The 23381-nt window shown below is 44.7% G+C and overlaps 2 protein-coding genes across 2 annotated transcripts in view; one reads left to right on the top strand and one right to left on the bottom strand.

Annotated features, from left to right (window-relative positions):
* LOC142198394 (uncharacterized) overlaps nucleotides 1-23381 on the top strand; it is a 1100421-nt gene that overhangs the window by 297313 nt on the left and 779727 nt on the right. The gene's annotated exons all lie outside the window — the stretch shown is intronic.
* The window catches only part of LOC142196980 (uncharacterized), a 29600-nt gene that overhangs the window by 2556 nt on the left and 3663 nt on the right, over nucleotides 1-23381 (bottom strand). The window contains exons 2-4 of the mRNA XM_075266950.1: nucleotides 1182-1276; nucleotides 245-323; nucleotides 20-151 (exon numbers count right to left, since the gene is read on the bottom strand). Coding sequence (XP_075123051.1) covers nucleotides 20-151; nucleotides 245-323; nucleotides 1182-1276 — 306 coding nt within the window. The remainder of the gene's footprint in view (nucleotides 1-19; nucleotides 152-244; nucleotides 324-1181; nucleotides 1277-23381) is intronic.

The raw sequence follows: 23381 nt of genomic DNA, 5'->3' as shown, positions 1-23381 counted from the left end.
TCCATTCATGACTCCGTACCTGTGGTAACACCTCCTGGAATCTCCTCCTCCACTTCCCTCTTACACAGGTGATGGCCCCTCATCCTCTCTTCTTCAGCCTCCGCTTTAATATCAGTCACATCTTCTCCCTGATTTCTGGCAATGGCTCCATCTGTAGGAAACACACAGTGATGGGATAGATTGCCATGTGATGAGGAGATGATGGGAGTAGTAGTATCTAGAGGAGAAAGTCTCCGCTCCTTACACTGCTGATCAGTCCAGGAATCCGTCTCCTCTTCTGCTTCTTCTTTAATCTCAGCCTTAATGTCCATCAGATCTTCACCCTAAACAGGGAAGAAATAATGTCATATCTTTGGTCCAGTCACTTTATGGTCTGAATATAGCGCCATCTACCTGCTGACTGTCTGGTACATGTATGAGTGCAGGAGCTCCACCCCCTATATAGATGTACCCCAGGACTCAGCAGCGCCATCTACCTGCTGACTGTCTGGTACATGTATGAGTACAGGAGCGGCGAGCTCCACCCCCTATATAGATGTACCCCAGGACTCAGCAGCGCCATCTACCCGCTGACTGTCTGGTACATGTATAAGTGCAGGAGCGGTGAGCTCCACCCCCTATATAGATGTACCCCAGGACTCAGCAGCGCCATCTACCTGCTGACTGTCTGGTACATGTATGAGTGCAGGAGCGGCGAGCTCCACCCCCTATATAGATGTACCCCAGGACTCAGCAGCGCCATCTACCTGCTGACTGTCTGGTACATGTATGAGTGCAGGAGCGGCGAGCTCCACCCCCTATATAGATGTACCCCAGGACTCAGCAGCGCCATCTACCTGCTGACTGTCTGGTACATGTATGAGTACAGGAGCTCCACCCCCTATATAGATGTACCCCAGGACTCAGCAGCGCCATCTACCTGCTGACTGTCTGGTACATGTATGAGTGCAGGAGCGGCAAGCTCCACCCCTATATAGATGTACCCCAGGACTCAGCAGCGCCATCTACCTGCTGACTGTCTGGTACATGTATGAGTACAGGAGCTCCACCCCCTATATAGATGTACCCCAGGACTCAGCAGCGCCATCTACCTGCTGACTGTCTGGGACATGTATGAGTGCAGGAGCGGCGAGCTCCACCCCCTATATAGATGTACCCCAGGACTCAGCAACGCCCCCTACCTGCTGACTGTCTGGGACATTCTCCTCCGGGTAGTCCTGGGAATACAGAGGACTCAGGGAACATCTCTCGGGGGGATTTCTCCTACTGGATCCATCTGTGGAGACACAAACACACAGTGACGGAATACATTAGCTGCTGGAGATCTGTATATACATCAGACACTTCTAGGGTGACTTATGGGGTGACCCTAAATAACTTTCTGCTACACCCCAAGATAATCCAGTCCACCCCACATTGACCCCACCCCCAGGCCTGGAGCTGATGGTCATCAGGGGCAGCAATAAGGGGGATCCCCGACCTCCCCAGCAGCACCTAAGTCCCTGAAATATAAAGATAGAGGGTATAAAGGCCCTGCAGCCCCAGGATGGAGGGATCTGGCCCTATCAGTATATACTTTATATATCTGTGCACGACACGTGTGTTGGGATCCTCAGTATGTTTCTTCTCACTAATGGCACTATAAGATTTCCATACAGACACGTGCAGCCTTCAGTGACTCTGCAGCTAGTCAGGGCTCGGAGATGCTGAACCTACCAGCAGCGGAGGAGGGAGATGTAAAGTCTGTTTCCTGCCCCCCATGTGCCTGCTATTAATTACTGCTTACCCATTAGCTTCCTGAGCTCTGTATATGGCTTCGCTTGCTGTATACTTGAGTACTGACTTTGGCTCATGTACTGGATATTCGCTTCCTTCCCGATCTGACTGTGACCTCTCGGACTGACCCCGTCTTGGACATGTTTCTGATGTAGATATTCCGCGCTCTTCGCTCTCACCAGGTTTATTCTGACTATTTGTAGCTCATCTATTTCTATACTGACGACTTGTGTAATAACCTGATTCCAGATCAGGCCGAGACCATCCGGCCCTGTAGTGGCCTCTGCTTAGATGTCGGGGAGCCTTAGATGAGGGCACTATGAGATTTAGGGAGCGTCTTCTTCTGCTCTCTGTTATCTGCCAGTTGCTGCAGTTTCGGGAACTGCTTTAGAGGCGATTCCATAACAGATAGAAAACCTCACAGTAATGGCTTCCACTATGGAGCAGACGCCGAGCAGAGTGTGAGGCTCTAAGACAGGGCCGGTCCAAGAACTTGCTGTAAATCTCAAGGGCTAGTTGTGGTTTCAGCTCCTGTGAACCCGAGAAGAATCTGCCCGATGCCGTCCCAGTCACAGGTGGAAGGTTAGAACACAAAAAAACCCCAGCCCCCGAAACTAATAGAAGTGGACACAACCCCTTGGCCTTGGGTGAAAGCAGCAGCTCATATACAGAAAGTCCAAAAAATCCAGCTCTGGAAACGCGTTATAATAAAACGTAACCTTTAATAGTCCATTATTAGAATAAGCCCCAAACAATAGCGCTCCGTCCAATAAACAACAAGGGGCAGAAACAATGTGTCTAATAAGAATTCATGAAAACAAACACAAAAAAATATTCTGACACGTTTCCAGGCCCGTGGCTTCTTACTCATAGCATGTGTGAAATGGGTAGAACTCCACAAAGTTATATTGTACCTGTCATACTGGATCCAATATGGCCGCCCGCTGGTGCTCTTAACCCTACACATACAGAACAAAACACAGCGACCCCTGTGTATATACCCCAAATAAATCGCAGCATGGACACGCAATATGATCAGACACGCAATAAACATGTATAGAAGACATTAGTACAAGACCTGGTCAGTGCTGCTCATGGAAAGTCACAATAGGAGGCCGAACATGACAAATACACCCCAAACCAGAGAACCCCGAACCCTGAATGTCGGTGTAATGATGGGGAAGGAGAATATGAGGAGCGGTAATCCAAGATGGAACAGCGACCCCGGTATGTAAGCGCCGAGCAACAAAGCCAGCCGTGTCACCCGGGGGCCGATCATGTGATCAATCTAAAGACCAATAATAATGTCCCGAGCACCGATCCTGCGCTATAGGCGTCACATACGTGACCTGACGTCAAGAGCTCAAATATTACGTGTATATCTTATGCGGATAAAATATTGGTGCAAAAATCATGTGAAATAGAGGGAGGAGTGCGCAGAAATAAAAATAACAAACACACAGAAAAAAATATTTGCAATAAAATAAATTTAATAAAAAAATAAAAATAAAAAAACCTGCATATAATTAATAGTTTTTTGTATTTATTTTAATTTTATTTTTTATTTGGTTGAATATATATATATATTTTTCTGCACCTTGTTATTTATTGGACGGAGCGCTATTGTTTGGGGCTTATTCTATAGATGGACTATTATAAGTTACTTTTTATTTTAATGCGTTTCCAGGGCTGTTTAACTCTTTACAACAAGAGACTAAGGTGTGGTGGGACTGTGAGTCTTTGAAATCGTACACAGATAAAAACATGGTACCAAGAGGTTTACGGTTAAATAAATTCCCGACAACCATCTACAATGAAAAATTTAAAAGTGAATGGGAGAATGCTCTCACAGAGTGCTCCTTAAATTTAATGAAAATTATAATCAAATATGAGGAAGAGAAACTGATTATACTGAAGGAAGAAATAAAAAACATCAAACAGGATCTCTGTAAATATAAAGATAAACCGGAGTTTGATACTGGTTACACTAAAATTCAGGATAAAATAAAATCTTTAGAAGAAGACATCATCAAAATAAAGAAAAATAAGTTTCAAAGAGATAAGGAGGACTTTGAGTCGGGGGAAATTTACAGATGGAATAAACATACTTCCTCCACACCGAAATCGATTCTTAAATTCCATCACAATCACAGAAACAAGAAACGTAAATTTCAACAAACAAAAAGGAGAGTATCCTTTAGTTCTACAGACAAGGACACGGATTTCTCGGATAATGACAATATCTCTCATGATTCTCACAGTTTTTTACAAGCGGAGGATGTCAACAAACACAGACACAGAGACATGATCTCAGAGAAATCAATGGACAGGACAATGGACACAAAAAGGAAGAAGGGAAACGCAAATCGCACAGAGGAGGTCGCAAGCACAAGCGGAAATCCGCGTTATTTCACGCGGAAATATCGGAATTAGAGGATGTGTCCCTTGATCGGGGACAGGGGATGTCCTTTCTTGAGGAAAAAGAGGATAGGAAAGTCATACCCTCAAGTTTAGATGTGTCAAATGAACATAATGTATTAAATTTATCTGATGTAATGCTTTCAACTGAAGATATTAGTCTGTTATCGCATGGTCTGAATTTTGTGCCTAATAACAGGTTTAATCTTTTTACTACTTTGATGGATTTAAACAAATTTATCAGACTATTAGCAATAAGAAAACATTTTATTGAAGCATCAGATGATTATTCCTTTCTAATTAATAGGTCTCACATTAATGAGTATGAGAATTTACAGTTTAGGGAACAATGTTGTCTCCTTGAACTACAAGAATTAGATGGAAACTTTTCGAAAACATGTGATGTGGTGGACATGAAAATGAGGGTGAAAAATCCACAATTTTATCCCTCATCTTCCAGAGCCCCTATTCTTGAACAGTTTCGTTTGACTGTGGAAAGGGACTTAACAAAATTGCAGGAGACCCCTACCATGTATAGAGATAATTTGAGCAAAAAAGAGAGAGCAGCACTTGATCTTTTAGAGAAAAATGACAGATTAACCATTCGTATGGCGGATAAGGGAGGAAAAATAGTTGTCCTTAATAAGGATGACTATCTAAAATCAATCCTCAATATTTTGGAGGACACATCCACATACAAAAAATTGTCAAATGATCCCACTAATCAATTTGCTATGTCCCTCCACAAACTTGTCATCTATGGTGAACAATTAGGAGTTTTCTCTGGTAAAGAGGCGAAGTATCTCATGAATGAAAATCCAGTAATGCCAATTATGCATGGTTTACCTAAAATTCACAAAGGGGTTTTCCCCCCTCCACTCAGACCCATAGTGTCAGGTATAGGGTCTCTAAATGAGAGATTGTGTGACTGGGTTGATCGAATTCTCCAGCCTTTAGTGGTACGTACACCTGGCTATATTCGTGACTCAAAGGAGATACTGAGAATTTTTGATGGGTTTGAGTGGAGGGGGGAATACCAATGGTTGACATGTGATGTGTCGGCCTTGCATCCTTCTATACCACATGATGTGGCATTGCTTGCATTGGGATATCACCTTAAAAAACATTCTACTTTTTCAGCAGAAATTTGTCAATATGTTATAGATGTGGTGGAGTATCTTCTCCATCACAATTTCTTTATGTTTGATGACAGTTTCTATCTGCAGGTTCGGGGGGTACCAATGGGGGCGAGGTTCTCGCCCTCTTTGGCCAACCTGGTGATGTCGTGGTGGGAAAGTAATAGTATCTTCCATGCCAGTAACCCCTTTCGTAATCACATACACTGGTATGGAAGATATATTGATGATTTGCTGATTGTATGGGAAGGTGGTCTAGATCAAATACAGGATTTCGTCAATTACATCAACAGTAACCATCTTAATTTAAGGTTTACACACAATGTCAGTTTGAATACCACAAATTTTTTAGACATTACTTTAACAGGAGATGATGAAACAAAAAGTGTAAAAACACGTCTATATCGCAAGGAAACCTCAGGTAACGCATTGCTACATTTTAAAAGTTCTCATCCGGAACATACAAAACGTTCCCTACCAGTCGGAGAGTTAATTCGATTGAAAAGAGCTTGTAGTGATCACGAAATTTATATCTCTCAGATGGAGACCATGTGTGAGCGATTTAAGGAGAGGAATTATTCACAGTGGTCCATTAATAGAGCCAAACAGATAGTTAATAAAATGGACAGAAAATCTTTATTAACAACCAATAAAAATAAACATAAAAATAGAAATTTAAATAAAAACAGGTTACATTTTTCTACCAGGTATAGTGCAGATTACAAACAAGTTGTGAAAGTGATCAAAAATAATCTAGGAATTCTTAACCAGGATGAAACTTTTAAGAACATAGTCTCGGAGGGGATTAATTTTATACCCAAAAAAGGCAAAACTTTGGGCAATTATCTTTCTCCAAGCCTGGTTCTAAGTAACAAAAACCCCATTTCTGATACTTGGTTGCATATAAAAGGTTTTTACAGATGTGGTACCAACAGATGCCAGGTCTGTAAATATGTACATAAAGATTCTAATTTTACTAACTCTGCGGGAACCAAGAATTATAAAATTGATAGGTACATGAATTGTACCACAGATCATGTGGTATATATGATATCCTGTACCACTTGCAACTTGCATTATATTGGTAGCACAATAAGACCGCTTAAACTGAGAATATCAGAACATGTACATTCCATTCTGAATGAGAATTCGACAAAAATCACAGGGGTAACAAGACATTTTAGAGACACTCATAAAGGAGATGTAGAATCATTCACATTTAAAGCAATAGAGAAGGTTATAAAGCCCAAAAGAGGTGGCAATTGGGACCTTTTGGTACGGGAAAGAGAAGCCTTTTGGATTCTTAAACTGGGAACAAGGATACCTACAGGTATGAATCACAGAAGTGACCTATCTTACATTTATAAATACTAATAATAGGCAGGGCCCTGATTATGTGTCCTTTTGTCTCTTGTTTAATCTAATACTGTACATCATGTCCTTTCATCTTCTGTGGTATTGATAATGTTGCAGTGGTGAAGGCACGCTAATATTATAGAAGTATGTGAAATACCAACACGTTACTTACCTTTAAGATAGAATGTCACGTGGTTGGATCCGGTCTCTTTGGTGTGTATTCACACATGTCTCAGTGGGATTGTATGTGTGTTACTGTTATGTACGGCTTCTCCTCTGTCAAGTTATGTTCGGTCACATAGGTTGTTTGTGTCTTCTTTTGTGTCCTTTGTCCTTTGGTTCTTTTTCCCATACAGTTGTATCAAGCACCTGATAGGTTCATTATGTCAGGTGATACGGGAGGGATCTAGAAACCATATTGTCCATCTTTGTTGAGGGCAGTATTTGACCAGACTTTGTAGGTTTCACCAGGACTATATATATATGTCTATATTTATATCTATCAGTGTTTGCAGAATATCCTGCCATGTAAATAGGTATTTACAATTGAGAATTTTATATATGTACATGCATTTTTTATGCTATTTACTTCCTTTTTTCCAAGCGGTTAGGTATGTGTTTTAATTAGCGCAGGTGTGCATGTGTAGGTCTCCATTATTTATGGAGACATTCATTCACACAGAGTCAGGCTATGAGTAAGGAGCTGACCTAGAGGCTCCGAAACGCGTCAGCCGGACGCTGCCCGCTTTCCCTCCATGCTGGCCACACTGAGCGTTTTTTATATCTAAAATTGAATGTTTTCCAATTTTTGAATATGGATAAATAAAAGCTAAGTTTTATTCAAACTAAGGAGATGCGTGCTGGATGTTTACTTCTACTAGTTGAACCACACCCTGGGCTGAAGGGCAACAAAATCTCCGTGCATCCAACTCAAGCTTTCAGGTGAAGTTCTTCAATACACGTAAGAATTTATACACCCAGTGTTGGATATTGGAACAAGAAGGTGAGCTGACTTCAAATTTTCGACAAGGATATATTATAAGTTACTTTTTATTTTAATGCGTTTCCAGGGCTGGATTTTTATATTTTTTTGAACAGGTGGAAGGTTTCCTAACAGGGATGCTAGTTAAGGCTGGGGGGGGGGGAGGGGGATACTTGGATCGTCTGCAGACCCCAAATAATGACAGGGACTTGTGCCTTACACCCAATGGATTATCTTACCCCATAGATGGCCGTGACCTACGGCGCTGAACAGTCCTATCATTACACACTGACTGATAACATTATTACAGACCCCCCTTATATATATATTACTAGAGGGAGGACGCGGCTTCGCCCGGGTATATTACATGTTATGTTTGTGTAGTGGCCCCATAAGAATTGCCCAGTTTTGCACTGGTGTATTGTGTATGTGCTTTGTGTGTGTGTCCATAAGCGTCATGTGATTATGTGTATCTCTATTTGGATGTCAGTGAAAAACCTGTGATCGATTATTTTGAATACCTGGAGTAAAGCTCTTTTATGTAATACTGTGCGCTGAGCCACGTATCTAATCCTCCGGCGTGTGGTACCGTGTGCTGAGCCACGTATCTAATCCTCTGGTGTGTGATACTGTGTGCTGACCTGTGTATCTAATCCTCTGATGCGTGTATCTCAGTTCGGATATCAGTGTTGTATTGTGCATGTGGAGTGACCGTGTGTATTGCAGAACAGACAGAGAAGAGAACAGACAGATGAGAATTCATGTATATAATATAGAGAGATATAAGAGTGGGGTCTGTAATACAGAGATCATTCAGTATATATATAATGGGGTTACCTAATATACTGACTGGTCACTATTACAGACCCCCCTTATCTCTCTATAGTATAAAAATGAGTGTCCATCTGTCTGTCTGTTCTCTAATGTGAACCAAACGACTGGACCGATCTTCACCAAATTTGACACAGAGATACCTCAGATATCAGGGAAGGTTTAAGACGAGAACCCAACTCATTCGGACGTACCGTTCCGGAGATACAGCATTCCAAACACCCTGACCCCCCCATTAGCCAATACAAACCTGCAAGTCTTTCACTGATATTCCAACTGCAATACACATGGTCACTCCACATGTACAATACAACACTGATATCCAAACTGAGATACACGCATCAGAGGATTAGATAGACAGATCAGCACACAGTATCAGATGTCAGAGGATTAGATACACGCATCTGCACAAAGTTCCACAAGCTGAAGGATTAGATACGTGTGTCGACACACAGTACCACACACCGGAGGATTAGATACACAGGTCAGCACACAGTATAACACAGCAGAGGATTAGATACGCGCATCTGCACAAAGTACCACATGGCTAAAGATTAGATACATGACTCTGCACACAGTTCCACAAGCGGTAGGATTAGATACGCACGTCTGCACACAATACCACACGCCAGAGGATTAGATATGCACGTCTACACACAGTTCCACATGCCGCAGGAATACATACATGCCACTGCACACAATACCACACGCTGGAAGATTGGATACATGCCAATGCACACAGTTACAAATGCCACAGAATTAGATACGCGCATCTACACACAGTTCCACATGCCAGAGGATTAGATATGCGTGTCTGCACAAAGTACCACACGCTGGAGGATTAGATACACAGGTCAGCACACATTATCACACGCCAGAGGATTAGATACGCACGTCTGCACACAGTTCCACATGCCAAAGGATTAGATATGCGAGTCTTCACAAAGTTCCACATGCTGGAGGATTAGATATGCACCTCAACACATAGTACCACACGCGAGAGGATTAGATACACGCGTCTTCACACAGTTCCACATGCCGGAGGATTAGATACGTGCGTCTATACACAGTTCCACATGCTGCACCCAATGGAGGATTAGATACGTACCACTGCACATAATACCACACAGCGAAGGTTTAGATACACACTACTGCACGCAATACCACATGGGGAGGGTTAGATACACACGTCTGCACACAGTACCACACGCCAGAGGATTAGATACACGCGTCTGCACACAGTACCACATGCTGGAGTGTTAGATACATAAGTCAGGACACAGTACCACACGCTGGAGGATTAGATATGCGCATCTGCACACAGTTACACATGGCGCAGCATTAGATATGCATGTCTTTACACAATACCAGAGGATTAGATATGCACATCTGCACACAGTACCACACGCTGGCAGATTAGATACACAAGTCAGCACACAGTACCACACACCAGATATATGCGTATGCACACAGTACCAAGCACCAGAGAATTAGATACGCACGTCTTCACACAATTCCACACGTCAGAAGATTATATATGCGCCACTGCACACAATACCACACAGGGGAGGATTAGATACACGCCACTGCACACAGTACTACACGCCGGAGGATTAGATACACAGCTCTGCACAGAGTACCACATATTAGGGTACGTTCACATGATGTAACGTGGAGCGCGATCTGGCACGTATACACAATATACCGCAAAATCACGTGGCATATACGCTCCTAACTCCCATTGAAATGAATGGGAGCATTTTGAGTGCGTCATCTGCCAGCACGTGTATACGTACCAGATCACGCTCCACGTTACATCGTGTGAATGCACCCTTAGAGTTCTACCCAAGGTTTCTATAGCAACCCAGCCATTTTTCTTCACTACTTTATGTCAGCTTTAAAGAGGCAGGGCGCTGTGAATGACACTGCTACACAAGGTCACATGCACACAGCTTTACTCCAGGTATCCATAACAACTGATCACAGGTTTTTCACTGATATCCGAAATGAGATGCATATGATCACATGACGCTTATGGACACACACAAACCACATACACAATACACCAGTGCAAAACTGGACAATTCTTATGGGGCCACTACACAAACATAACATGTAATATACCCGTGCGAAGCCGCGTCCTCCTGCTAGTATATATATATATGATTTTCTGCCTGTTCTTTATGTGCGACAAAACGACTGGACCGATCTTCACCAAATTTGACACACAGATACATCAGGTGTCTGGGAAGGTTTTAGACCGGACCTCAACTCTCTCGCACGTACCTTTCCTGAGATACAGCATTCCCAAAACAATGACCTGCATTACCCAATACAAACCTGCAAATCTTTCACTCGTATTCCAACTGCCATACACACGGTCACATGTCTCTTATCAGCCAATAGAAGCTCGCAGGTGCTTAGTCTCTACATGCACACAGCTTTACTCCAGGTTTCCATAACAACCCAGCTATTTTTCTTCACTGCTGTAAATCAGCTTTAAAGGGGCAGAGTGCTGTGGACTTATGACATCTTGGAGAGCGGCGAGAAGTTATACATAGAAAATAGACCAGAACCAAATCCTATGGGGCCACTAAGCAAACAAAACGTGAAATATACCTGTGTGAGGCCGAGTCCTCCTGATAGTATATATATATTTATATACAGTGCCTACAAGTAGTATTCAACCCTCTGCAGATTTAGCAGGTTTGATAAGATGCAAATAAGTTAGAGCATTCAAACAAGAGCAGGATTTATTAACAGATGCATAAATCTTACAAACCAAAAAGTTATGTTGCTCAGTTAAATTTTAATAAATGTTAAACATAAAAGTGTGGGTCAATTATTATTCAACCCCTAGGTTTAGTATTTTGTGGAATAACCCTTGTTTGCAATTACAGCTAATAATTGTCTTTTATAAGAGCTGATCAGGCCGGCACAGGTCTCTGGAGTTATCTTGGCCCACTCCTCCATGCAGATCTTCTCCAAGTTATCTAGGTTCTTTGGGTGTCTCATGTGGACTTTAATCTTGAGCTCCTTCCACAAGTTTTCAATTGGGTTAAGGTCAGGAGACTGACTAGGCCACTGCAACACCTTGATTTTTTTCCCTCTTGAACCAGGCCTTGGTTTTCTTGGCTGTGTGCTTTGGGTCGTTGTCTTGTTGGAAGATGAAATGACGACCCATCTTAAGATCCTTGATGGAGGAGCGGAGGTTCTTGGCCAAAATCTCCAGGTAGGCCGTGCTATCCATCTTCCCATGGATGCGGACCAGATGGCCAGGCCCCTTGGCTGAGAAGCAGCCCCACAGCATGATGCTGCCACCACCATGCTTGACTGTAGGGATGGTATTCTTGGGGTCGTATGTAGTGCCATCCAGTCTCCAAACGTCACGTGTGTGGTTGGCACCAAAGATCTCGATCTTGGTCTCATCAGACCAGAGAACCTTGAACCAGTCTGTCTCAGAGTCCTCCAAGTGATCATGAGCAAACTGTAGACGAGCCTAGACATGACGCTTTGAAAGTAAAGGTACCTTACGGGCTCGTCTGGAACGGAGACCATTGCGGTGGAGTACGTTACTTATGGTATTGACTGAAACCAATGTCCCCACTGCCATGAGATCTTCCCGGAGCTCCTTCCTTGTTGTCCTTGGGTTAGCCTTGACTCTTCGGACAAGCCTGGCCTCGGCACGGGAGGAAACTTTGAAAGGCTGTCCAGGCCGTGGAAGGCTAACAGTAGTTCCATAAGCCTTCCACTTCCGGATGATGCTCCCAACAGTGGAGACAGGTAGGCCCAACTCCTTGGAAAGGGTTTTGTACCCCTTGCCAGCCTTGTGACCCTCCACCATCTTGTCTCTGATGGCCTTGGAGTGCTCCTTTGTCTTTCCCATGTTGACCATGTATGAGTGCTGTTCACAAGTTTGGGGAGGGTCTTACATAGTCAGAAAAGGCTGGAAAAAGAGAGAATTCATCCAAACATGTGAAGCTCATTGTTCTTTGTGCCTGAACTACTTCTTAATACTTTAGGGGAACCAAACAGAATTCTGGTGGTTTGAGGGGTTGAATAATAAATGACCCTCTGAAGAAACTTGTCACAATTTAAAAAAAAATTTAAACAAAGAAATAATCTTTTTTGCTGCAGAGCATTTCACACTTCCAGGCTGATCTACAGTCCAAATGTCACAATGCCAAGTTAATTCCGAATGTGTAAACCTGCTAAATCTGCAGGGGGTTGAATACTACTTGTAGGCACTGTACACACTGGTCACTATTATACACCCCCTTATATATTATATATACTGGTCACTATTATACACCCCCTTATATATTATATATACTGGTCACTATTATACACCCCCCCCTTATATATTATATATACTGGTCACTATTATACACCCCCTTATATATTATATATACTGGTCACTATTATACACCCCCCCCCTTATATATTATATATACTGGTCACTATTATACACTAGAGATGAGCGAACACTAAAATGTTCGAGGTTCGAAATTCGATTCGAACAGCCGCTCAATGTTCGTGTGTTCGAATGGGTTTCGAACCCCATTATAGTCTATGGGGAACAGATACTCGTTAAGGGGGAAACCCAAATCCGTGTCTGGAGGGTCACCAAGTCCACTATGACACCCCAGGAAATGATACCAACACCTCTGGAATGACACTGGGACAGCAGGGGGCGCATGTCTGGGGGCATCTAACACACCAAAGACCCTCTATTACCCCAACATCACAGCCTAACAACTACACACTTTACACACTCAATACCACCTCTCTGACAGTAGGAAAACACCTTGAAACATGTGTATTTGGCACTTGCAGTGAGGAGAGCTTGTCACCAGCAGTGAATTTGGCCCTTGTAGTAAGTTGAGGTTGGCACCAACATTTGTTTTGAAAATCAGGGTGGATTGAGCCTCTAACCAGCAGAGTTTGGGCAAATTCATGGTGGGGGGAGCCTCTAAAAACCCCAGTTTGGACCAATTCATGGTGGAGGGAGCCTCTAAAAACCCCAGTTTGGACCAATTCATGGTGGAGGGAGACTCTAACCAGCCCAGTGTGGACCAATTCATGGTGGAGGGAGCCTCTAAACAGCTCAGTTTGGGCAAATTCATGGTGGAGGGAGCCTCTAAAAACCCCAGTTTGGACCAATTCATGGTGGAGGGAGCCTCTAAACAGCCCAGTTTGGGCAAATTCATGGTGGAGGGAGCCTCTAAAAAACCCCAGTTTGGACCAATTCATGGTGGAGGGAGCCTCTAAAAACCCCAGTTTGGACCAATTCATGGTGGAGGGAGCCTCTAAACAGCCCAGTTTGGGCAAATTCATGGTGGAGGGAGCCTCTAAACAGCCCAGTTTGGGCAAATTCATGGTGGAGGGAGCCTCTAAAAACCCCAGTTTGGACCAATTCATGGTGGAGGGAGCCTCTAAAAACCCCAGTTTGGACCAATTCATGGTGGAGGGAGCCTCTAAACAGCCCAGTTTGGACCAATTCATGGTGGAGGGAGCCTCTAAAAACCCCAGTTTGGACCAATTCATGGTGGAGGGAGCCTCTAAACAGCCCAGTTTGGGCAAATTCATGGTGGAGGGAGCCTCTAAAAACCCCCAGTTTGGACCAATTCATGGTGGAGGGAGCCTCTAAACAGCTCAGTTTGGGCAAATTCATGGTGGAGGGAGCCTCTAAAAACCCCAGTTTGGACCAATTCATGGTGGAGGGAGCCTCTAAAAACCCCAGTTTGGACCAATTCATGGTGGAGGGAGCCTCTAAAAACCCCAGTTTGGACCAATTCATGGTGGAGGGAGCCTCTAAAAACCCCAGTTTGGACCAATTCATGGTGGAGGGAGCCTCTAAACAGCCCAGTTTGGGCAAATTCATGGTGGAGGGAGCCTCTAAACAGCCCAGTTTGGGCAAATTCATGGTGGAGGGAGCCTCTAAACAGCCCAGTTTGGGCAAATTCATGGTGGAGGGAGCCTCTAAAAACCCCCAGTTTGGACCAATTCATGGTGGAGGGAGCCTCTAAAAACCCCAGTTTGGACCAATTCATGGTGGAGGGAGCCTCTAAACAGCCCAGTTTGGGCAAATTCATGGTGGAGGGAGCCTCTAAACAGCCCAGTTTGGGCAAATTCATGGTGGAGGGAGCCTCTAAAAACCCCAGTTTGGACCAATTCATGGTGGAGGGAGCCTCTAAAAACCCCAGTTTGGACCAATTCATGATGGAGGGAGCCTCTAAACAGCCCAGTTTGGACCAATTCATGGTGGAGAGAGCCTCTAAAAACCCCAGTTTGGACCAATTCATGGTGGAGGGAGCCTCTAAACAGCCCAGTTTGGGCAAATTCATGGTGGAGGGAGCCTCTAAACAGGCCAGTTTGGGCAAATTCATGGTGGAGGGAGCCTCTAACCAGCCCAGTTTGGACCAATTCATGGTGGAGGGAGCCTCTAAAAACCCCAGTTTGGACCAATTCATGGTGGAGGGAGCCTCTAAACAGCCCAGTTTGGACCAATTCATGGTGGAGGGAGCCTCTAAAAACCCCAGTTTGGACCAATTCATGGTGGAGGGAGCCGCTAAACAGCCCAGTTTGGACCAATTCATGGTGGAGGGAGCCTCTAACCAGCAGAGTTGGTGGAAATCAGGGTGGAGGGAGCCTCTAACCAGCAGAGTTGTGGGAAAGCAGGGTGGAGGGAGCCTCTAACCAGCAGAGTTGGGGGAAATCAGGGTGGAGGGAGCCTAGTATTAGCAGAATTGTGCAACGCTTATGGTGGATGAGTATGAGGATGCGGAGGAATTGGAGAGGTTGAGTACAGACATGGAGTTTCATGTTGGGGTGCTTTACACAGGTGGGCCCAAAAATGAAGGCTCTATCCAGTGGTGGTTCATTTTTATCAAAGTGAGCCGGTCGGCAGTCTCAGCTGACAGACGGGTGCGCTTGTCAGTGATGATGCCACCGGCTGCACTGAACACCCTCTCAGATAGGACGCTGGCGGCAGGACAGGACAGCACCTCCAAGGCATATAGGGCAAGTTCAAGCCACAGGTCCAACTTCGACACCCAATACGTGTAGGGCGCAGAGGGGTCGGAGAGGACAGGGCTGTGGTCGGAAAGGTATTCCCGCAACATGCGCCTATACTTCTCATGCCTGGTGACACTAGGACCCTCCGTGGCGGCACTTTGGCGAGGGGGTGCCATCAAGGTGTCCCAGACCTTAGACAGTGTGCCCCTCGTTTGTGTGGACCGGTGAGAACTTGGTCGCCTACTGGAGGAACTGTCCTCCCTGCCGCCAACGTCACATGCTGGAAACATCTCCATCATATTCTGCACCAATTGCCTGTGGCAAGCATTGATGCGATTGGCCCTCCCCTCTACCGGAATAAAAGACGAGATGTTGTTTTTATACCGGGGGTCAAGGATAGCAAAGATCCAGTACTGGTTGTCCTCCATGATTTTGACAATACGCTTGTCGGTTGTAAAGCACCCCAACATGAACTCAGCCATGTCTGCCACAGTGTTAGTTGGCATGACTCCTCTGGCCCCACCGGAAAGTTCAATCTCCATTTCCTCCTCATCCTCCATGTCTACCCATCCGCGCTGCAACAATGGGATGATTCGAAGTTGCCCGGAAGCCTCCTGTATCACCATCACATCATCGGACAACTCTTCTTCCTCCTCCTCCTCCTCCTCCTCCTCCTCCTCCATTAAACGCAGTGAAGCGGACAGATGTGTGGACCTACTCTCCAGCTGTGACGGATCGGATGCTATCCCTAACTCCTCTGTGTGATCTGAGTTATCCCTGATGTCAATCAGGGATTCTCTCAGAACACACAAGAGCGGGATTGTAAGGCTCACCATCGCATCCTCAGAGCTCACCCTCCTTGTGGACTCCTCAAACACCCGTAGGATGTCACAAAGGTCTCTCATCCATGGCCACTCATGGATGTGAAACTGAGGCAGCTGACTTTGTGGCACCCTAGGGTTTTGTAGCTGGTATTCCATCAAAGGTCTCTGCTGCTCAACCACTCTATTCAACATCTGAAACGTTGAGTTCCAGCGTGTGGGGACGTCGCACAAAAGCCGGTGTTGTGGCACATGCAGGCGTTGCTGGAGAGATTTTAAGCTAGCAGCGGCTACTGTCGACTTGCGAAAGTGGGCGCACATGCGCCGCACTTTCACCAGTAGCTCTGGAACATTGGGGTAGCTCTTTAGGAAACGTTGCACCACTAGGTTGAAGACGTGGGCCAGGCATGGAACATGTTGGAGTCCGGCAAGCTCCAGAGCTGCTACCAGGTTCCGGCCGTTATCACAAACGACCATGCCTGGGCCCAGGTGCAGCGGCTCAAACCATATTGCCGTCTCATCGAGGAGGGCATCCCTCACCTCGGAGGCAGTGTGCTGTCTGTCCCCCAAGCTGATCAGCTTCAGCACGGCCTGCTGACGTCTACCAACGCCAGTGCTGCAACGTTTCCAACTCGTAGCTGGGGTCAATCTAACAGCGGAGGAGGAGGCGGTGGCGGAGGAGGAGGCGGTGGCGGAGGAGGAGGCGGTAGAGGAGGAGGAGGAGGGGGGTGTTCTTCTCGTGTCCCTGCCAGGAATGTTAGGCGGGGAGACGAGGTACACCGGGCCAGTTTGGGAAGCAGTCCCAGCCTCAACTACATTCACCCAGTGTGCCGTCAGTGAAATGTAGCGTCCCTGTCCGCATGCACTTGTCCACGCGTCGGTGGTCAAGTGGACCTTTGTGCAAAGCGCGGAACTAAGGGCCCGCCTGATGTTGAGTGACACGTGCTGGTGCAAGGCGGGGATGGCACACCGGGAGAAGTAGTGACGGCTAGGGACGGCATAGCGAGGTGCCGCAGTTGTCATCAGGTCCAGGAAGGCGGGAGTTTCAACAAGCCGGAACGCCAACATCTCCTGGGCCAGCAGTTTAGCGATGTTGGCGTTCAAGGCTTGCGCGTGTGGGTGGTTAGCAGTGTATTTCTGCCGCCGCTCCAATGTCTGAGAGATGGTGGGTTGTTGTAAAGAAGCGCCTGATGGTGCCTTTGATGGTGCAGGAGAAGGAGATAAGACAGGAACAGGGGAGGATGAGGGAGAAGTCAACAAAGTGGCGGAGGCAGATGAAGTGGTGTCCTGGCTCGTCCTCTGGAGTGCATCGCCAGCACAGTCAGCAGTGGCAGTGGCAGAGGCAGTGGCAGAGGCAGTGGCAGTGGCGTGAACGGCAGGCGGCCTTTGTCCTGCCGTTGCTGCCTGCCACTGATTCCAGTGCTTGGATTCCAAATGACGGCGCATTGAAGTGGTGGACAGGTTGCTCTTCTCAGAGCCCCTAATCAATTTCGAGAGGCAAATTGTGCAGACAACACTATATCTGTCCTCGGCGCATTCCTTGAAAAAACTCCACACCTTCGAGAAACGTGCCCTCGAGGTGGGAGTTTTTCGGGGCTGGGTACGAACTGGAACATCTTGGGAGATTCCGGGTGTGGCCTGGCTTCGCCTAAGCTGCTGACCTCTGCCTCTGGCTACCCTTTTTGGTGCTGCACTTGCCTCAACATCCACACTACTTTCCCCGCTTGACATCCCCCCTGTCCAGGTCGGGTCAGTGTCCTCATCATCCACCACTTCCTCTTCCAACTCCTGTCTCATCTCCTCCTCCCGCACAATGCGCCGGTCAACTGGATGCCCTGACGGCAACTGCGTCACATCATCGTCGATGAGGGTGGGTTGCTGGTCATCCACCACCAAATCGAACGGAGATGGAGGAGACTCTAGTGTTTGAGCATCTGGACACAGATGCTCCTCTGTTAGGTTCGTGGAATCGTGACGTGGAGAGGCAGGTTGAGGGACAATGAAAGGAGCGGAGAACAGCTCTGGGGAGCAGGGACAGTTGGGGTTATTGTTCTGTGAAGCTTGGGAATTTTGGGAGGAAGGAGAACAAGACTGTTGGGTAATAGGAGGAGAGGAGGCAGAGTCTGACTGGCTGCTGGACAATGTGCTGTAAGCGTTCTCTGACAGCCATTGCAAGACCTGTTCCTGGTTCTCGGGCCTACTAAGGTTTGTACCCTGCAGTTTAGTTAATGTGGCAAGCAACCCTGGCACTGTGGAGTGGCGCAATGCTTGCTGCCCCACAGGAATAGGCACGGGACGCCCTGTGGCTTCACTGCTACCTTGCTCCCCAGAACCATTCCCCCGACCTCGCCCACGGCCTCGTCCACGTCCCTTTCCGGGAGCCTTGCGCATTTTGAATTCCCAGTCAGACAATGGCACTATATACCAGTAGCAAAAATTGTGGGTGTATATAGCCCCAATTCTATTGCTAGGGGACTTGCAGGGTATTTCTGGGGTGAAGGTGGGGGGGCACACCGTTGGAACGGGGATTTGGGGTGTATATATGGGGTATACGGGAATACACTGTCAGTGTATTACATTCAGGATCCGGGGAAAGCTGGGTTGCGGCGATTGAGCCCGTCAGTGCCACGTTACACTGACAAGCTTCTCCCTGGAATTTAGCTCTTACAAGAGCTGTTGTGGTTGTCTTCTCCTTCCTATCCTAGCCTGTCCCTGCCTACCCAGAATCTAAGCCCTAGCTAGCTGGACGGAAACCTCCGTCCTCGGTGAATTGCAAGCTCAGAATGACGCGAAGCTGGGCGTCGCTGTTCTTTTAAATTAGAGGTCACATGTTTTCGGCAGCCAATGGGTTTTGCCTACTTTTTTCAACGTCACCGGTGTCGTAGTTCCTGTCCCACCTCCCCTGCGCTGTTATTGGAGCAAAAAAGGCGCCAGGGAAGGTGGGAGGGGAATCGAGTAATGGCGCACTTTACCACGCGGTGTTCGATTCGATTCGAACATGCCGAACAGCCTAATATCCGATCGAACATGAGTTCCATAGAACACTGTTCGCTCATCTCTATTATACACCTCTCTTATATATTATATATACTGGTAACTATTATACACCTCTCTTATATATTATATATACTGGTCACTATTATACACCCCCTTATATATTATATATACTGGTCACTATTATACACCTCTCTTATATATTATATATACTGGTCACTATTATACACCCCCTTATATATTATATATACTGGTCACTATTATATACCCCCCTTATATATTATATATACTGGTCACTATTATACACCCCCCTTATATATTATATATACTGGTCACTATTATACACCTCTCTTATATATTATATATACTGGTCACTATTATACACCCCCTTATATATTATATATACTGGTCACTATTATACACCCCCTTATATATTATATATACTGGTCACTATTATACACCTCTCTTATATATTATATATACTGGTCACTATTATACACCCCCCCCTTATATATTATATATACTGGTAACTATTATACACCCCCTTATATATTATATATACTGGTCACTATTATACACCCCCCTTATATATTATATATACTGGTAACTATTATACACCCCCCCTTATATATTATATATACTGGTCACTATTATACACCCCCCTTATATATTATATATACTGGTCACTATTATACCCCCCCCTCCCCTTATATATTATATATACTGGTCACTATTATACACCCCCCTTATATATTATATATACTGGTCACTATTATACACCCCCCTTATATATTATATATACTGGTCACTATTATACCCCCCCCTCCCCTTATATATTATATATACTGGTCACTATTATACACCCCCCTTATATATTATATATACTGGTCACTATTATACACGCCCCTTATATATTATATATACTGGTCACTATTATACAACCCCCTTATATATTATATATACTGCTCACTATTATACACCCCCCACCCTTATATGTTATATATACTGGTCACTATTATACACCCCCTTATATATTATATATACTGGTCACTATTATACACCCCTCCTTATATATTATATATACTGGTCACTATTATACACCCCTCCTTATATATTATATATACTGGTCACTATTATACACCCCCCTTATATATTATATATACTGGTCACTATTATACCCCCCCCCCCTTATATATTATATATACTGGTCACTATTATACACCCCCCTTATATATTATATATACTGGTCACTATTATACACCCCCCCCCCCTTATATATTATATATACTGGTCACTATTATACACCCCCCTTATATATTATATATACTGGTCACTATTATACACCCCCCCCCCTTATATATTATATATACTGGTCACTATTATACACCCCCCCTTATATATTATAAGGGCGCTAGCTTTCCAGGCACACATCCAGGGGAGCGACTCCTACCACCACCAAGCATGGCTAAGCCACCCGAGCAAACCAGACATTCACCAACCAAACAGCAGCCAACCACCAAACCAAAAACACCAACAGATGATAACCAAGGCCGAAATAAAGGCGACCACAGAGGCAAACAGAGAGCGGTACATTGGAGAATGGAGAAACGAAATAAATAACTCCAAGAAACTCACCAATGTGTACCAATCCCTACAAAGGGACTACACCATGGCCACCTACCTGGAGAGAATACGCCACCCCAAGCACAGACAGACCCTGAGCCGGTACAGACTGAGCGTCCACAACCTAGAGATAGAGACGGGGCGATACAGACAGACGTACAAGCCACGGGAGAAGAGACTGTGCCAGCACTGTGACCAGGGGGCCCTAGAAGACCAGACCCACTTCCTGCTACACTGCACCAAATACTCAGCTGTGAGGGCCGTCTACTACCAAAGACTCTCTGCCCACATCCCAGACTGGGAGAAGAGGAAACTCTACATCCTACTGGGAGAAGAAGAGGCCACTGTGGAGATCACTGCCCAATACGTGTCCAGCTGTCACCAAACAAGAGGAAGATGAGACTCCATGGACTGTTATATTTATCCCAATACACCCGCCCCACCCCCACCTCCCCATATAGCAGTCACCAACGAAGAGGAAGATGAGACTCCACGGACTGTTATACCCCAAACCAACCGCCCCGCCCCACCTCACCTCCTCAAACCAACCGCCCCCGCCCCCACCTCACCTCCCAACCCCCCCCCCCCCATATAGCAGTCACCAACGCAGAGGAAGATGAGACTCCATGGACTGTTATAACCCAAACCCCCCCCATACCCACCACCCACCCAACCCAACGCCCCCCCCGCCCACTTTACTAGCTTTGGTAATGCCAAATAAACTATTCGGACGTGCCAATAAAGCATTTTTGATTTGATTTGATTTATATATACTGGTCACTATTATACACCCCCCCTTATATATTATATATACTGGTCACTATTATACACCCCCTCTATATACTATATATACTGGTCACTATTATACACCCCCCCTTATATATTATATATACTGGTCACTATTATACACCCCCCCCCCCTTATATATTATATATACTGGTCACTATTATACACCCCACCCCCCCCATATATATATATATATATATATATCTATACTTATATATATATATAATATATACTGGTCACTATTATACACCCCCCTTATATATTATATATACTGGTCACTATTATACACCCCCCTTATATATTATATATACTGGTCACTATTATACACCCCCCTTATATATTATATATACTGGTCACTATTATACACCCCCCCCTTATATATTATATATACTGGTCACCATTATACACCCCCTTATATATTATATATACTGGTCACTATTATACACCCCCCCTTATATATTATATATACTGGTCACTATTATACACCCCCCTTATATATTATATATACCGGTCACTATTATACACCCCCCTTATATATTATATATACCGGTCACTATTATACACTCCCCTTATATACTATATATACCGGTCACTATTATACACTCCCCTTATATATTATATATACCGGTCACTATTATACACCCCCCTTATATATTATATATACTGGTCACTATTATACACCCCCCCCCTTATATATTATATATACTGGTCACTATTATACCCCCCCCCCTTATATATTATATATACTGGTCACTATTATACACCCCCCCCTTATATATTATATATACTGGTCACTATTATACACCCCCCCCCCTTATATATTATATATACTGGTCACTATTATACACCCCCCCTTATATATTATATATACTGGTCACTATTATACACCCCCCTTATATATTATATATACTGGTCACTATTATACACCCCCCCCTTATATATTATATATACTGGTCACTATTATACACCCCCCCCCTTATATATTATATATACTGGTCACTATTATACACCCCCCCCCCTTATATATTATATATACTGGTCACTATTATACACCCCCCCCCTTATATATTATATATACTGGTCACTATTATACCCCCCCCCCTTATATATTATATATACTGGTCACTATTATACACCCCCCCCTTATATATTATATATACTGGTCACTATTATACACCCCGCCCTTATATATTATATATACTGGTCACTATTATACACCCCCCCTTATATATTATATATACTGGTCACTATTATACACCCCCCCTTATATATTATATATACTGGTCACTATTATACACCCCCCTTATATATTATATATACTGGTCACTATTATACACCCCCCCCTTATATATTATATATACTGGTCACTATTATACACTCCCCCCCCCTTATATATTATATATACTGGTCACTATTATACACCCCCCCCTTATATATTATATATACTGGTCACTATTATACACCCCGCCCTTATATATTATATATACTGGTCACTATTATACACCCCCTTATATATTATATATACTGGTCACTATTATACATCCCCCCTTATATATTATATATACTGGTCACTATTATACACCCCCCCCCTTATATATTATATATACTGGTCACTATTATACACCCCCTTATATATTATAT

Source organism: Leptodactylus fuscus, chromosome 3 (genome assembly GCF_031893055.1).
Source record: "Leptodactylus fuscus isolate aLepFus1 chromosome 3, aLepFus1.hap2, whole genome shotgun sequence".
Classification (NCBI taxonomy): Eukaryota; Metazoa; Chordata; class Amphibia; order Anura; family Leptodactylidae; genus Leptodactylus; species Leptodactylus fuscus.
Note: the sequence above shows the minus strand (reverse complement) of the source record. Positions and strands in the feature narration are given on the sequence as shown.